This window comes from Anoplolepis gracilipes, chromosome 10 (genome assembly GCF_047496725.1).
Source record: "Anoplolepis gracilipes chromosome 10, ASM4749672v1, whole genome shotgun sequence".
In the NCBI taxonomy this organism is placed as follows: domain Eukaryota; kingdom Metazoa; phylum Arthropoda; class Insecta; order Hymenoptera; family Formicidae; genus Anoplolepis; species Anoplolepis gracilipes.
In genome coordinates, this window is record NC_132979.1 from 2439550 (window position 1) to 2457442 (window position 17893).

Sequence of the window (17893 nt, forward strand, 5' to 3'; positions counted from 1 at the left end):
GAGTAGACACTCTGTGCCAAAATAAAATAATAAAATATTTTTTCTGTCTGATATAATAGATTGTTTTGTCATACGTTATTATACACGTTAATATTGCATCCCAGAATACTTGAACCAACTCTTGGCAATTGCTCGATATCGTTTAACGCGTAAACAGACCGCGTATAACGGCGATACGTAATAATGGGCGACGGCAGCGAAATTTACTCAACGATCATCGCGACATTTCTTCTCGTTAAACCAGCGCATCTGTGGATTAACGTGATTAATACACGGCACGCAAACACATACGAGCAGATATGTACATATGTACGTACGTATCTTCTTAGCAGTGAGAACCACTGCGCGTGGCACGATCAGTGTTTACAATGTTTACACAGCCACCGCACATGTTAGTGCGCTATATAGTGCCCTGTACTCCACGATGTGCTGCGATGTGCTGCGATGTGCTGCGCCATTTCTCACGCATGTATGTACGTACGTATACACGATGTCGCCCGATTGTGCCTCTCGCAAATTCATGCGATTATTATACGTATATATGTAACGGGAATTTACAACATCGATCGATCCTGTCATCTAAAAAATTTCGCTGAGTCTTGATGAAACGCTCTCTTGTTAGCGTTAATGAAAAATCAATGATAAAAAATTATGTATTTATTTATTTATTAAAAAATAAACTTTTCTAACACGATAAAAAAAAATTGAAGAAAATATATCAATAGACGCATATAAAAGATAATATTTAGTAAATATATTTTAAAAAAGTAATTGACAAAATTTGAAAAATTTAATTTACATATATGTGTGTGTGTGTGTGTGTAATTAAGTGATACTTTTAAAAATAATGAAAAGTAGTTAAATTAATAAATCTAGATAATTAGTAATTAATTAAATCACGATTAGTCAGGTTCATATTTAAATTACGCTATTAACGAGGTTCGTCACATTTCACGCTGCTTTAAGGTTCTCTTGTCAATTTTAAAGGATTATCTCGGGATATAGCCCTTTAGCGTTGGGTTTAGCGGGAGATGTCGCAGAGAAGCGGGACAGGAAACTCTAAACACAGAGTCGAAATATGACGCGTCGTCTCTCGAAATAAAGTTGTCGCGCGACGAAATAATCCGCGCGTTTTGCGTCATTCAACGCGACGTACGCACATGTACACAAACATACGTACGCGTATATATAATAGTAACACCTTTATATCGGCCATTATTCGTCGCACGTGGCGCGTTTGCCATCCGATTCGATCATGTGTATCCGGATTAATTGAACTAAATCGTTTTAAAACGTCGAACGTCAATCTTGCGTCGCGTTTCCTCTCACGATTCGCGAAATATTTACGATTATCCGCTGAGATATGTATCACGCTTATAACGAATCGTCAAAACTCGAGTCTTTGACAGTTCGATACGTCAGATTCAAATCTGATCGCTATCGAAGGTAACGGACTCGCGCAATAATTTACGATTCGCTTTTCCCAGAAATTGAAGGAAATTAATATTTAATTTCAGAACATTTCAGTTGAATTAATCTCTCGAGTTCTCTCTTTAAGACAAGAGCTGTTGCATCGAGCTCTGCAATTATATCGGGAATTTATTACGCAGAGAAAATAGAACGAGCCGGTGTATCGTGTATGGAGAGGTTTCTGCTGTTTATCGTATCGATTATAAATAAATAAATGAGCGCACACACACTCACTTGTTGCAAATGTTGTATGTATGTACTTGGCAAATCACCGGCGCTATTTTCGCGATTGGAAGACAAAGCAATATCCAGAGCAGTTTCTCGCGAATTTCTGCCGACGCGCCTTCTACGATTTGCGTTTAATTTGTCACTGTCATCCGGTTCTCTATACATATGTATGCGCGAGGGGGTAAGGGAGCAAGCGAGAGGGTGCCCGTCGTGGATGCGGAAGTTTATTTTAGGAAAATCCTAGGCCTAAATTTTGCTACACAGAAACGCGAAACACATATATATAACCACCGATGCGATATTTCACTCGAGCGAGAAATATAATCGGCGCATTTTAACTCGCGAATAATCAAAATAATGCGAAAACAATGTAATTGAGAATTATAGAACCGTGAATGCCACTTGAAACATTAAATAATCCATTTGGATGTATTTTTACGAGAAAGAGCAATAAAAATTGATGCGATATTGTGTCATTTCATGGGAGCGGAATATATGTATACGTGCTAAAGAATTTCCGCGCGGCGACTCGGCCAGAATATTTGCGCGATATAATAAATGTTGCAATTATATATAAATGTTAATGCATCGATTAAAATGAATCAATTTGCGTTCTCTCTCTCTCTCTCTCTCTCTCTCTCTCTCTCTCTCTCTCTCGTATTTTAAACGCGATTTACATTCAATTTCCAAGAATCACTTTCGTTCTTTCATTCCGGATGAATTTGCAAGGACACGCCGTCTATATACACGTGTCTCGGTATTTTTAGCCCTACAAGTACCTTACGCGGCGACGTTTAGGGTTAGCGACGTTGAGAGATGACGCGTTTGGACGAAATTATTAGTACGTGCATAATAGGCGTCCGGCGATCCTTGGCGCGGAGACGGACGGATCGACACACGATGCGTCCGTCCATCGATCGTTGCAAGCGTGGAAATAGCATCGACAGGAGAATTTATTAATATAACCGTCGTCGTTTATATTGCCAAGCGACGGACGTCCAGCGCCGGCGATTTGTCGTAGCGAATAAGCGAATAAGCAACGGTTTCCTTTCCTTTCCTTTCGTTTCGATTCGGTTCGGTTCGGATACGGAATGGACTTTCGCTGTCGCCATCATTGTGTCCTACCAAAGTTCGTCCGTGACACTTGAGGCGACGAAGGGACACGAGAGAGCGGACATTTACAGCGCTTACCAATTTACGCTGGTTCCGTTGCGGTTTTAGGGACGAGTCTTTCGGCAAAATTATTTCTCTCGCCTTCGCTCTGCGACTGATCTACGAATCCCGATACATAATACAGTAGTTTGTCGTTAATTCGTACATAAACCTACATTAGCCAAGAGATACATTTTTTACGCTAATTAATCATTACATCGTTATCGTATAGAGTAAAGTAAGGTATGATGGCCATACGGAAAAGACGGCCCATAGGCTAATTTTTTCAATAATCGCTACATAGTGCGTTTTTTTTTTTTTTTTTTTTTTAGTCATTATCAAAGATAATCCATATTTACAGTAGTTTATGCGCATACATTATTCGAAATAACGATATTGTGAATCTTATATCATATTTTTACTTTTGACTACCTGCAAAGTTTTTCATGTGTCCACTAAAAACTCTTATAACGTCGAATAAATTACAGTTAAGCTATCGTAATCGACGTTAGACATATCATAAAGATATGTAAATTGTTATATGACCTATATAATTTTTATTTTCGTTTTCACTATTTTTTTTATAAATATTATGGCCATCTTTTCCTTAAAAGTTGGGTAAGATGGCCAATGCTTACGTTGTACTATTTTGATAATATAAAATTTCTATTAAATCTTTTCCTTTTAATTTCGATAATATTACGTAACTTAAGCTTCAGTAAAGATAATATGCCAAACACTATTAAAAAAATAACAAAAATAAAAATGTGTTTTTTTTGCATTTTAAAAAACTATGGCCATCTTACCCGAGTTTACCTTAAAACAATCAACGCATAAACGTTATTCGATATTTTGCGTAAAGAAATTTTTTTCGACACGCGAGAAGAACCCCGATATTTATTTCAAATTGAAAACAAGATCCTTCAACAATTTGTATTAACAATTATTCGAATTAATAATTTTCATCTTGAATTTCAGTTGTGGGGAAAAAAAAATTTAGAGATACGCGCATCGGTCATAATTTATAATATACACCGATTGTATATACTAAACTTCTCTCTGTCTCACGATTCGTGCACATTTGTATTTCGCCAGAAATATCATCGCGCGATAGAAGCGCGATGCAGCTGCGCTGAGGTTCAAATAATTAATAATACTTTACGTTGTTTCGACATTGATTTATGCATGCGGACGGGCATGCTCGCACCGCGATTACTCGACAAGTTTTAATTCGCAGCGCTTACAAAAAAATGCGTCGCTAATCACAATGAAATTCTTAATTTTAAAATACCGCTACTATTAATACAGTGTTTACGGATAATTTGCTACAGCGATTAGAAAATTCCGAATATAATATTTATAATAATTATCTCGGCGAGATAACATTATTATTACGTGTAATTATACATTTGCATTGTATATATATATTTATCAGAAATTTGCAAACTCAAGACTCAAATTATAGCTAATTTAATATACTTATTGTTAGTATTTAAATTAATTACAAAGATTTATCCTAGACAACATATATCTATTAGGAACAAATGTTTAACTTTCGATTGTAAATGCATTCTCATACGGTAGTTTGAATCGCCGGGACCAGGATCGTTGTTTCGCTCCGTCATTCTTAAATATGACTTTCAATACCATGAACGGAAACTCGCAACCAAAGCGTCAAGCTTGCTGCGAAGCCGCCTACGCACGTGGAGGAAACCAAGTTTTCCGACACAATAACATCTAAATTATTAATGCACCCAACATCCTTCAGCAGTATTGCGAAGCGCGTAGCCTTGTGCGGCCGTTATTTACGTAACCTTCAAATCGCGATTTTAATTCACTTTTAGATGCCTCGTCGCGCGATGATTTTACACAATAGCAGGATATAAATTATAATATAAAATGGATAATGAATTTTGGATGTCGCGTTCGAAGAAAAGGAGAACGGAATTTGTTCATTTTGAGAAGATGAGGAAATTTCAAAGCTTCAGATACTTAAAAGACTTTGACAATTATATGACAAGCATGTACATCGTTAAACAAAGATTTATAGGTCGTTTTGTGTCGATGGAGAAGACGGCGATATTTTTATTTATACCGATTTTTGCCGATAAATCACTCGGCGGAAATTGTGCCTTCGCAAGAGCGATTCACGCATCAGCATCTGTGACGCGTACTTTGTTTAGTTTTTATTCCTCAATGTCGCGGATTTCGCGAGCGGCGAAATGTTTTTTTTTTTTTTTTTTTTTTTTTTTTCGCGAGTTAAACGACGAATTAAACGTCAAACGTTACAACGGCCCAGCGATCAGATGTGCAATAAAGACGGCGATAAATGTACTATAAATATACGTGAATAAGTCGTGTATCGCGGGGGTTCGCGCCCATTCGATTCGTCAGCGGGGTCTTCACATTGTGTATACGGGGAATTGCGGGTTGCTCACCCGTGCATACCTGCACGGAATTCCGAAACTTTAGATTTACGAGATGTATTCTTATCCTCGACGATCTCTAGGCCCGCACAGCGCCGGAAACATTCATAATGTTTATTATATGCTGCGCCCTCCCCCCCCCCCCCTTTCGGCCAAAACGTGATCGCGTATTTTAGAATGAGTAACGTGCGAAGAATTTCCAAAGGATTGTATTATATGCGATTTAGAAAATTTAAAAACAAAAACTTACTATAGCGTTATAAGATTGTAATAATTATTATTAAGAAGGTGATTTGTGTCTCTTATAGGATAAACTCGGGTAAGATGGCTATAGTTTTTTAAAATGCAAAAAACACGCTTTTATTTTTGTTATTTTTTAATAGTGTTTATATTCTAGTGGCATATTATCTTCACCGAAGCTTAAGTTACGTAATATTATCGAAATTAAAAGGAAAAGATTTAATAGAAATTTTATATTATCAAAATAGTACAACGTAAGCATTGGCCATCTTACCCAACTTTTAAGGAAAAGATGGCCATAATATTTATAAAAAAAATAGTGAAAACGAAAATAAAAATTATATAGGTCATATAACAATTTACATATCTTTATGATATGTCTAACGTCGATTACGATAGCTTAACTGTAATTTATTCGACGTTATAAGAGTTTTTAGTGGACACATGAAAAACTTTGCAGGTAGTCAAAAGTAAAAATATGATATAAGATTCACAATATCGTTATTTCGAATAATGTATGCGCATAAACTACTGTAAATATCGATTATCTTTGATAATGACTAAAAAAGCGCACTATGTAACGATTATTGAAAAAATTACAGCCTATGGCCATCTTTTCCGTATGGCCATCATACCCTAGTTTACCCTATGCAGAATATTTTCAAACACATTCATGACATGAGAAAATGTTATTAGATACAATTGTTTCAGCACACACTTTTCGGATATATTTTTTTTTCCGCGTCAAGCCTTATCGGTATTCGTGATCGACGGATCACGAATACCGATAAGGTCGCAGGTGAATGAAAAACAATTGTATTGTTGACATTAAAATCTCCCCCTCTCTTGGCAGCTTGACACAGAAGGGAAGGGAATATATTCGATAAATGTGAGCTTCAAAACATTACAACCTTAGTTGTCCTTGCGACTTTCTCTCGTGCGTTTCTCCGGCTATAGTGATATACATATATATATATATATATATATATATATATATATATATATATATATATATATATATATACGTATGTAAATTCGAACATTCGATATGTATATATTAAATTAGATCTTTCTCGTCTCACCGATATCGTTCTGTTTTCAGGAATTCTACGAAATCGTCGAAACTCTTTGGAAAGATCGGGGCGTTCAACAAAGTTTCGAGAGGAGTAATGAGTATCAACTCATTGACTGCGCCAAATAGTAAGTCATTTTATTCTATAAATTTTTCTGAGAGCTTGACGTCACGTACGAAATTAAGTCGCGAATTTAAAATAGCACAACCGACTCGCTCAATGGGCCGTGTTGATGCCGTGCCATGTAAACACACGTATATTCCCGTAACGATCTCTCGCGAAATAAATATACATCTATATATAACAAATAAATATTGTTAATATGATATTTAATACGCGCCTTTTTCGCGATATCAATTGACTTTTACTTACTGGATCGATTGGTTTGATTGGTGGATTTTTCCGTACACAATTATTGCAATCTGTTATACATATATATATATATATATATATATATATATATATATATATATATATATATATATATATATTATAATTATAATAAAGAGTAGGTAACGTTTATACGTCAATGACGGTGATACATTGGATCTATTGACGTTCAACTCGTATCTTTTTTTGAAACAAATTTTATTTAACAAATATAACTTAATCTTTTATTTCGTTATCAGTGAATAATATATTTAAGCGCGTACATATTTTTTAAATTTAAATTAAAATTTTTTTGCATGAATATATTTATTATAATTGTCAGTCGCCATCTCTCTTTCACCAATTTTTTTTTTTTTTTTTTTTTTTTTATAATATGCTGTTTCTCGTTTATGCCAGAAATGAATAAAAAATACACACAAGACAAAGCACATACACGAGAGCTTATTAAAATTGTTAAAAATAGAGTAAACTTTTAGAATGACACACAGAAGCCACGATGATCCATTGATGATAACATTGCACAGCTATTTATAATTTCCGAGAAACTTTCTTTTGTCACTTATGACTTTTTAGAATTTTATTCCTAGACACGAGAACAAAGTTACGGAAAGCCATTCGCGCGTTTGAAATACACATATACATATACATACGCTTATATATTCATAGACTTGTGACACCGATTTAATGCCAATGAAGACAATGTCTTAACGAGGTAATCGCTTTAATAGGGGCCATTCATTTATCCACGGGGTTCTCTCGACGAATTGACCCAACCTCGTGCTTTTTCTAATGCTAATTCGATGATACAAGCGTTGATTTAGTTACGTAAAACGAATTCGTCGCGTAATTCGATGAGGTTACGATTGTGAGGATATATCAGAATTAGTCGATCGAATGCAATAGTTTGTATGTTAAAGAGATTATATACTATATATATATTATACTAGATTATTTTACATATGTATAAGTCTAAAAGACGTCAATTTCTGACATAAACAATTTAGCCAACAACCTTAGCCAACAACATGACATGTGACTGCGTTTCACACCAGATTATCAAACGCGTTAATTTGACAGTGTATCTTACTAATTTAGGGGAATCACAAAAGCACATTTGTTGTGTTGATTTTTATCAACATAATTTTAATCGATGAAAAAATTCAAGAAAACGTTACTTAAATTATCATAAATTGTCATCGAGGAACAATTGCTCCGAGAATCGGAGACGAATGGAGAAATGCTGATACGATTTTCGAATTTTTTAATAATACGCTACAAGAATAAACATAAACGGTTACGAAGGGAGAGAGAGAGAGAGAGAGGGAGAGAAGGATCTATCTGTGTGTGTGTGTGTGTACATATGTATTTTTCAGCAAAATTCTTCACTTGAACTTTGGTATATGACTAAATTCGTCTCGTTTGGCATTCTCTCTCTTTTTCTTTCTGCCTTTCTTTCTCTTGTCAATGTTTCGTGCCGCCTGTAATCGCATTATCACGGATTTCTCGCGAGTTCTCTCTCTCTCTCTCTCTCTCTTTTTTCCTCCCCACCGATGTGTGAAACGCGGCGGTGCGGTTTCCGTCCTCTCTCGTGTGCAGCGAGAATCGCGTTGCCGTTAAAAATAGCGCGTTGTATTTTTAGGCAGCGCTCCGGCGCTGCCGTGAGATATAGCGCCTCCCGGCATATATTCGTAGACGAGGGAGATGCAAGGTGATTATAATCTTGCGGACGCATTTCTGCGACTGCGCTCAAAATCGCTCTTTCTCTCTCTCTCTCTCTCTCTTTTTTTTTTTTTTTTTTTTTTTTCTTTCTTTCTTCCGCAAAGATACACAATCGCGACATCCGCGGATGTAATTTATGGAAAAGGGACGAACGCACGAGTTTCATTATATCCCGAAAATCCGCGAATTATTTCAGACCAGCTGTATGTAACAGAGATATCGCGCAAATTCTCTGTGAATTTTTGCTTCGAGGAAAAAAAAAAAAAAAAATTTTAATAGGACGACTTTGCGTCGCTCTTTTTAATTCTTCTTCAGTTTTGAGAAATCGTCGCTTGCTGCTTCTACCGAAAAAGAATTTCCCTTTGAAGAAGCGCGCCTGACATAGTGTAAAATAAAAAGTCTGACCTCCTTTTGCGCACTAAATACGGCAGAGAGAATGAGACTTGTATATATCTCGAAAATATTTCCAATCTGAGTCAGTGCGTGTGGAGAATAAATATTTGCCCGACACGCGCGATTACCATACATAGCAACGTGTAATTATCGATTGTTGATTGTGGTGGAAATCATTTCCGGGTTGGATGCTCTTTCTAGCGTTCGACGCGCGAATTGTAAAGATTGCGAATTTACGTTGCCGTGGGTGAGAATCGGGAGGGGAAGGGGGAGAAAGGGGGAAACTCGAAAGAGATGTGTAATACCGTATTTTTTTGTGACAGGCAGGCGGGCGCGCCGCGTCCTGTCGTTACCGTAATTTAATCGATCAGGTCTCGTTTATGGCAATAAGAGCGACGTTTCAATTACAGTGATAACACACCCCGACGTGTCTTAAAAAAGGAAACACGCACCGCTATATTTAGATACACGGGTCTATATCGCGTGGATAATACATTGATGCTGCTATATACGTGGCCCGCTAAATGTTTGGATAGACAGTCGTTCTCGTTAGCGCTTCCCTCTCTCTCTCTCTCTCTCTTTCTCTCTGTCTCTCGACGTTGATATGTTGCTTTGTGCCGACAGAGTGAGATTCTTTTCTCTTTTTTATCTTATCTCAAATAAACACCTTCAAAATTATGGAATTGCCTAATGAAACGTATACTTTGCGATCAAAATGTTGTACTTCAAAAATTCGGATTACGCATTATATTTAATTGAAAGGATGCAATTTTTTTTCATATATAGTAATCATTTATCGCAATCGTAAGAAAAAAATTTATTTCCAGCTTTTCTGCATCTATGACTGGTTTAATTGTTTTGTAATCTAGCGTAATAATTTATCAGGCAATTATACAGCGACCTGTGATCCTTTTTTTTTTTTTTTTTTTTTATTTTTTTTGGCAAAAAAATATGCCGATGCATGAGGAATTTTTCATTCTTTAGTAAATTTCTTTTTAAACGACGCGTGTCTTTGGCGACGATCGATCGAATCGATCGAAGAATGGAAATGGAAGGAAACGTCGAGAGAAAAATCCAGATAGAGATGCGAGGAGGATGGAAAATTGACGTTTTTAATCGACGAAAGTTCAACATTATCAGATTCCGGTTCGAGAATCGAACAGAAGAGAGAAGTTTGTCTCTCACATCGGCCAAAGTACGGAAGACAAAGACAGAACAATTAATGTTTGCCATCGAGAGCCGCCACACGTTGCGTCAGCGACGTTAGGCGGCTGAAACTGCCAGGTTCGTCAAATATTTGCGCTTCTCGAGCGAATGGTCGCGCAGGTTACAGCCGAAGCTCCAATTTGTTACACGGTAGAGGAAATTGCGCGGCGGTTGATCTCGCAAATCGTCAGAATGAAACAGGCGGGCAAGGAAAACTCTATGAATCCCTTTCTTTTCGGGAGTCTCGAAATGTCCCATCTGAACGATCAGAGTTTCTCTCATCATTGAATATCGATGTGTACTTTGCCCCTCCATGAAATATATGTATCACGATTTTGAGAAATTTCCAGTTCGCACCCGATAATATACACGTATATTATCTGGAATTTTTTGCTCGGCCACTCGGAAATTTCGTTGCAACATTATCGATTCAAGCAAACAACCATACCCCTTACATCGAACAGTGCGATGGATTCGTGCCGCGTGCACGATTTGATGCATAAGCCGCATACTGATTATATACACCAACCCTACACATCTACATGTTTGATGTGGATCTACTAGTTAAACCGTTACCCGCTTTCCAACCACCGGTCCTGCATACGGGGTGTCTCGAGACAGAGTTGCATATACGTACATACATACATACATACATACATACGTACGTATTAACAAGAGAGTAGAGGAGTTAGATGAACAATCTGTGATTGATGTCATTCGAGAGCTCTGATTGGACTCGTAATCAATAATCTTAGTTGCAAAGTCCTTTATTATTAAACTCTTATTTGGAGAATTAATATATATTGATTCTAAATAAATCAGCAGTTTATTCAGAATCGATCCAAAGACAGTTATCAGGCATTCGTATCAAAGATTAAGAGGAATGGCGGTCAGTTATTTCCCCCTAACAGGAAAGTCCCTCATAATCGTTCGAGGAGCTCTGCGTATCGGTTCCTTTTAGATTAACATCTCATGTATAAACCCGCACGTGGTATTATACACCAGGCTCAATAACACGATCGCAGGTTAACACGGAGGGGCTTCAGGTAGCTGTTGCCGCCTGAGGACATCAAACGCGCCTTCGACTCACACCGTCCGAGTCGATACACGTTATTATCGCCCACGATCAGGTTTTCCCATCGTTTTCCCATCGTTTTATCGTCGCGAATTAATTCCTCGCCAGCGAATGTCGAGCGTTTAACCTTTAATCGGAAACGGTTGAAAAATTCGACACGACGTTTTGTCGATCGTTGAAAAACGCTTCCCTTTCTCTCTCTCTCTCTCTCTCTCTCTATATATATATATATATATATATATATATATATCTGTCTGTCTGTCTGTCTTTCTCTTCTGTAACGACAAAGTTCGACGAAAACACGGAGACTTGACAGGAAATAATTAAATGAACGCAACGGAAATGTAAAAGGCAATTAAAAGATCATTACAAGCTTTTTTCTACGACACACATACACAATACTCTAATAAAACAGATACGGTTTCGTGATAATTCTCGTTGCAGGCTTGGTCTCTTCCTATTATTTTCCGCCAAATGTTGATTGTTATCACATTTTTCCAATAGTATTAGGAGTATCAATTCTATTATAACTATGCGATCATTTCTTGATACAAAAACGTTACACACATCTCCGATGTAAAAGAACCGTCAGATGAAGCAATTGATATCGCGAAGAAATAAATTATGTTTTATTTCATAATTTTGTGTTTCGAGATTTTTCGATATTTTATTCGTTAATTGAAATTAGTATAATAATTATTATATTAATCTGATAAATTATTATATTAATTAACTAGATTTTACACACACACACACACACATAAAATTCAGTTTTTCTCACGTGCATAATTTTTAATATAAAAAATTTGTACGCGATTATTTATCTTGGCGAAAGGAATGATGTGATGTGTCAAGATCCCGAGATTAAATCTCAACATTATTATATACGTTTTGGCTGACGAACGGTTGGCACGAATCGCGCTGTCAGACAACAACGTTGTCACGTTTGCGCACCTCAAGGTCTCGGCGGAGGGTTAACACGGACGCGATAACGAGAAAATCGTTCTGCAGCAGCGGAGCCAGTGGGTCACGACCTCCTTCCTCTTTCAATTCTCTGGAGGTCGATAACCTCAATTCTGTCGGAGCGCGCCAATTCCATGACCTACCTTCTCGCGAGCCTATACACGCCGAGAACACATATGCACACACGTACACATATATGTATTAATACGCGGATCTTTTTTTTTTTTTTTTTTTTTTTTTCTTTTTTTTTCTCTCTTTTATATTGTGCGAGCGCTATTGAAATTCAACTTATTTTTTTTTAAATCTCAAAAGCATTTATGTCGGAGTGGTTATATAACAATTTCGATAGCGTTTCATAATAATGTAATTCATAAGAGTTGCGACAATATTTGTAAGCATATTTTTGCATAAAAATGTTTCACGCTTTTGCATATAAAAAAAAAAAAAGAAAAAAAAATACTTATTCTGAAAGGATAACGAGTTTCGTGATTAATGTGAGTGTAATCTCGAACTTTCGAACTACGTTCTCGGGAAGAAGACTGTTATACACACAAGTATACCTGCATGATTGCAGTTTTGCAATCATAGTGCTTTCAAGGAGCATCCATATCATTCAACCCTACTCCTCCCTCCTTTCCCTCTCTGTCTTTTCATTCGATACACAGACGTCTTTAATTATCTCGTAAAAAGGGACGTGTTTTTCTAACGTTTTTCGCGCTACATAATAGCGTACACGCGGTGTTAAACCCTCACAGATTGACGGCGAGCGCAAAGCGAGCGGTGGCAGTGACCCATGACCCGGATCGGAAAGTGGGTGCCAGAGGGGCGTGTATGCACACCCAGCGAGGCCGAGGGGTTGGGGTTAGGGTAGGACATCGCCGAGGATCGATTTTCCCACTTGGTGGGCACCCTCCGCCCTCGGTGTGCGGGAAGGGAGGGTGGATCGAAGGGAGAGGATCCCGGTATAGAGAGAGGAGCGTGCGCGAGAGTGAATGAGAGCGAGTATGAGAGAAAGGCAAAGAGAATTACATGTATGTGTATGTGTATGCGCTCCCGTGTATATATGAGTGCTCTCTCCGGAAGGGTGATAGAGGTGGAAACACACGGGGGAGAAAGAGGATAGGTGAGAGTGAACAGGAACATCAGGACACGAAATGGCAAGAGAGAGAGAGAGAGAGAGGGAGGGGAAGGGTTCCCTTAGCGCTCTCGATATTCCACCCTTTTCCAGCATCCGCTTCCGTTCTTCGTTACGGTTATCGTCGACGCGCTTCCTGTAGAATCTTGCGGCATTCCTACGGTGTCCCGGTCAGAGACTCCTTCAAACAGTTAACGTCGCTAAGGGAGAGGTGACAGACAGATAGAGAGAGCGAGAGAGAGAGAGAGAGAGAGAACAACTAACTCAAGCCCGGCCGACCTAGGAACACTAGTTCGATCGAAAGAGGAAAGTTGATACTCTGTGTGTCCAAAAGACTCGACCAACCGACCTCTGATAACGTTATTGGCCCGTCTAAAGCGCTAAAAACGGCCACCCGATGATTCGCGTATTTACGTCTCGCGATCCGCGCGCTTTTCCTTCTCTCTTGTGTATCGATAAAACACACACACACACACACACACACACACACATACACGTTCTCTCCCGTCTTAAAGAATCAGATAGTCAATAAATATGCGACGAAAATAATTTCGGTTATACGAAGGGATAGGTATAACGAGATACGATATCGATAGCCGGTACACCATCGCGACACGGACGGGAAATCGATGCAAATGTGATAATACGGTTTATTACTATCCTCCGCAGTTCTATTCCAGCGAGTCGGAGATACGTATATAATATGATGCGATGTCGTATATAATTATATAATCTGATGAATATCGTACATCGCGAGCAATAATCGTAAGATCGATACGATTAACGATGCTTTATTATTACTCCACTATATTTTACACGCGTGTAAGGATACGTATGCATATCCGCGGCTAATATATGTATATATGTTTCTAACTGTTATAACGTACGATGATATCGCAAATATAATAATTCCATTCATCGTGTTACTTAATAATATGCTTTGTTATTCACCAGGAAATAGGTCTCGCGTTCCACCGTTGGTTTTTGACGATACAGATCGCGAATTATTCTACCAAACGAAACGATAATCGTCAAAGACAAAAAAAAAAAAAAAAAAAAAAAAGAAAAAAAAAAGATCGGTGAAGAGTAGTACTTTACGCGTGACACGTTTTAAACACACTTCTCGGAAAGCGGACTTTTTGCCGTCACTATTATACGTCTCCCCTAAAAGGGCCGTAAAAATTCTAAATGAACTCCACACAGTTGACGTTCAAAAAGACCTAAAAGCACGGACGTGTTAAAATTTTCCCACTCGGATTATTCGATTGCCATTGATGAGTGCTAACTCGCATGGACACATCTATAATTTTTTAAATTCAGTGCAATCTCTTTTGTCGTCCTCAATTTAAAAAAAAAAGAATGAAATATTAAAACATATGAAAGCTTTATAAAAGTCTTGCATCTTATAATAAAGTTGCGTATTAATTGACTCAATAATTACAGAAATATTTAGATGTATTCTCTCTCTTTCTCTCTCTCTTTTATGTATCAAATACAATTTCAAATTGTTTTTTTTTTTTTTTTTTTTTTTTTTTTTTTTTTAATTCCTATAAAGTTGTGATTTTGGGCTTACGCTCCTATATAAAATTCAAATAATTGAGAAAAAAAGTAACACAGAAATAAATAAATTGATTATCGAATTAATTTCTTTTCGTGTCTTTTTTTTCTCGTACGATACTTATATTTGTTTGATTTTGAAGATGTAACGTTTAAAACTTGAGAAACTCTCGGTACTGAGATATACATAAAAAAAACGACATATATAATATGTATACTTTATATACGTTCTGCAAGAAATGTATAAAAATAAATCCTCATAATATATTTCGCGAAGAAAAATTCCGTGACGAGATTCTCCTGTCTCGATAGTTTTCATCTGTATTTTTTTATGATGTAAGTTTTTTCCCTCAGCATGGCGTAACTTAAACTGGATTTGCGTCTCGATAAAATGCAGCTCGACGCGATTATCTTAATAAAAATTGTCAGCATGTTTTTTTTTGTTTTTTTTTTTTTTTTTAATAAAAGCCTTGCGATGTAATAAGTACTGTGCAACGTTTCTTACAATTAGAGCGATTATTTATGTTTGTGAACGTGGGACTGGAATCTCCGACGCCGAAAACTTGATTCGCATCTACATCACATAAAACAGACACGTTTCGACCATATACGGACGCGTGGAGTGGCTCTCACGATAACGATGCGGTTGATTGACAATGATTGTTATCGGGAATGCCCCGCATCGATCGAAACTAATTCAACATGATTTTGACGAATTCATTTGGCTGTGTCATAGAAGGATATTCGACATATACATTTTACATTCTTTTTATTTCTAGATTGAAACATCCTTTGATGGATTAATAAATTTATTGAATCATCAAAAAATAATAATTCGAGGAAAAGATCCACTGGTATAATGTAAATAATGTGTTGCCGCGAGATTTTTGAAATAAAAACTTGAGTTGTGTAAAACATAACGTGTATACGTTTTTTAAAATTCTATTGGTTATTTTTCCGAAAAATAGAAAATAAAATTTTGCAATGATGTTTTCTCATCTTGATAATAGCTCGCTTATAAAACGCGCTTTTAAATATATAGTTTTTGTCTCTTTATTCGGCATGAATAACACACGAAATATTCATCAAATATTACAGATGCAACGGCACGTAGTTATTGTTAGAATATAAATATTTTAAAGAGATATGTACGGGCGAAAAAGATCATTTTTTTTCGCGATGGAAAAATTTTTGAACAAAATGTTACATTGAATAAACCGCGTGTAACGAATAATTAAAGAAATTATCGCTAGAAATTATTCACTAACTTTTACCGTTTCGTTCTGTTTCAGTTTTCTAGATAAGGTAGCCATCGTAAAACAGCCGGATTACACGCCCACGGAACAGGTAATTATCACAGAGTCTTTCTTTTATACAAAAATCTACGTGTCGATACCGGTATAATTTTGCTGTGTGAAAAAAAAAATTCATTTCAAAGATCTATCACTTATCCGTGGAAAATTAAAAGCGCTTTTACTCGGGTTTTCCATTCATTTCTTGACACCTTACAAAGGTGCATACACCGCATGCTAACATGTCGCGTTCTGTTTCAGGACATCCTTAGGTGTCGAGTCCTCACGTCCGGCATTTTTGAGACGCGGTTTCAGGTCGACAAAGTGAACTTTCAGTAAGTCCTAGTGCGACACGCTTTGCTCCAATGTCGTGTGACTATATATAGCCGACATATTACAGTAACATCGGCCGACGGTAAATATAAACGCAAAGCTGCGGCGGCGGTGGTGACGGCGACGACGGCGGCGGCGGCGGCGGCATCGGCATCTTAGCCTAGCCTCCTCTGCCTGTGTGTTGTTACGCCCGCTGCCGGCAAGGCAAGACTTACACTGTTATAACGTGTAAGCTGAAATCCGTTAACCGCGTTAACGCCTCCGCAACTTTGTAACATTTTCCCTTTTTGCGTTCACTCGCAGCCAGGTCACGTACGACGCCCCACATTATTCTCTATAGGCCCACTATCTCTTTGTCACTTCGTCTTCTGCTCGTATAGACGTTTCACGAATCTGACGTTTCTCTAACAAACACTCGAGAAATCTCTTTACTTATATGACTTTAAACACTCGGACATGTTTCGTTAAAAAAACCCCTATGTTGTTTATAATCATGTTAAATAATAATAATATTAATAAATAATATCATAATGATATCAAATGTGTAATTAGTCTGAAAGGTTTGTTTGATGAAAGATCTAAAGAGTTAAAAGAGAGAGTTAATAATACAGTTTATAATTTCACTATATTTTTCTCTATACTATATTTTCTCTAAATATTTTTTTTTTTTTTTTTTTTTTTTTAATGAAAGAGGGGTTACGATAAAAATATGCATCATTGGGTGATGTTACAGTTTACTGTTTTATTGAGGATCTTCCCCTTTTTTTTCTTACAGTATGTTCGACGTTGGTGGTCAGCGCGATGAAAGAAGAAAATGGATACAATGTTTCAATGACGTTACGGCGATCATATTTGTCACGGCATGTAGTAGTTACAATATGGTACTCAGGGAAGATCCTACGAAGCTGAGACTCAGAGAGAGTCTCGACCTTTTCAAAAGTATCTGGAACAATCGGTATGCCATTATTATCTTACTCTTGAAAACAGTAATAAGTCAATATTATTCATTCAAGGCTCCTTTTCTTTCTTTACTTAGATGGCTCCGCACGATTTCTGTGATCCTGTTTCTAAACAAGCAAGATCTCTTAGCGGAAAAAATCAAGGCGGGCAAGCACAAACTCGAGGATTACTTTCCAGAATTCGCGCGTTACCAAACACCAGTCGAACCCGGAGTGGTCGCGGATCCCTCGGAACCGCCTGACGTCATAAGGGCCAAGTACTTTATCAGAGATGAGTTTCTC

At 37.3% G+C, this 17893-nt stretch overlaps 1 protein-coding gene across 2 annotated transcripts in view; it reads left to right on the top strand.

Moving 5' to 3' along the window:
• Galphas (G protein alpha s subunit) overlaps positions 1 to 17893 on the top strand; it is a 33514-nt gene that overhangs the window by 7540 nt on the left and 8081 nt on the right. For both annotated transcript variants that reach the window (XM_072900552.1, XM_072900553.1), the window contains 5 exons: positions 6619 to 6716; positions 16320 to 16374; positions 16581 to 16654; positions 17428 to 17607; positions 17689 to 17893. In XM_072900552.1, the coding sequence (XP_072756653.1) occupies positions 6619 to 6716; positions 16320 to 16374; positions 16581 to 16654; positions 17428 to 17607; positions 17689 to 17893 (612 nt within the window). The remainder of the gene's footprint in view (positions 1 to 6618; positions 6717 to 16319; positions 16375 to 16580; positions 16655 to 17427; positions 17608 to 17688) is intronic.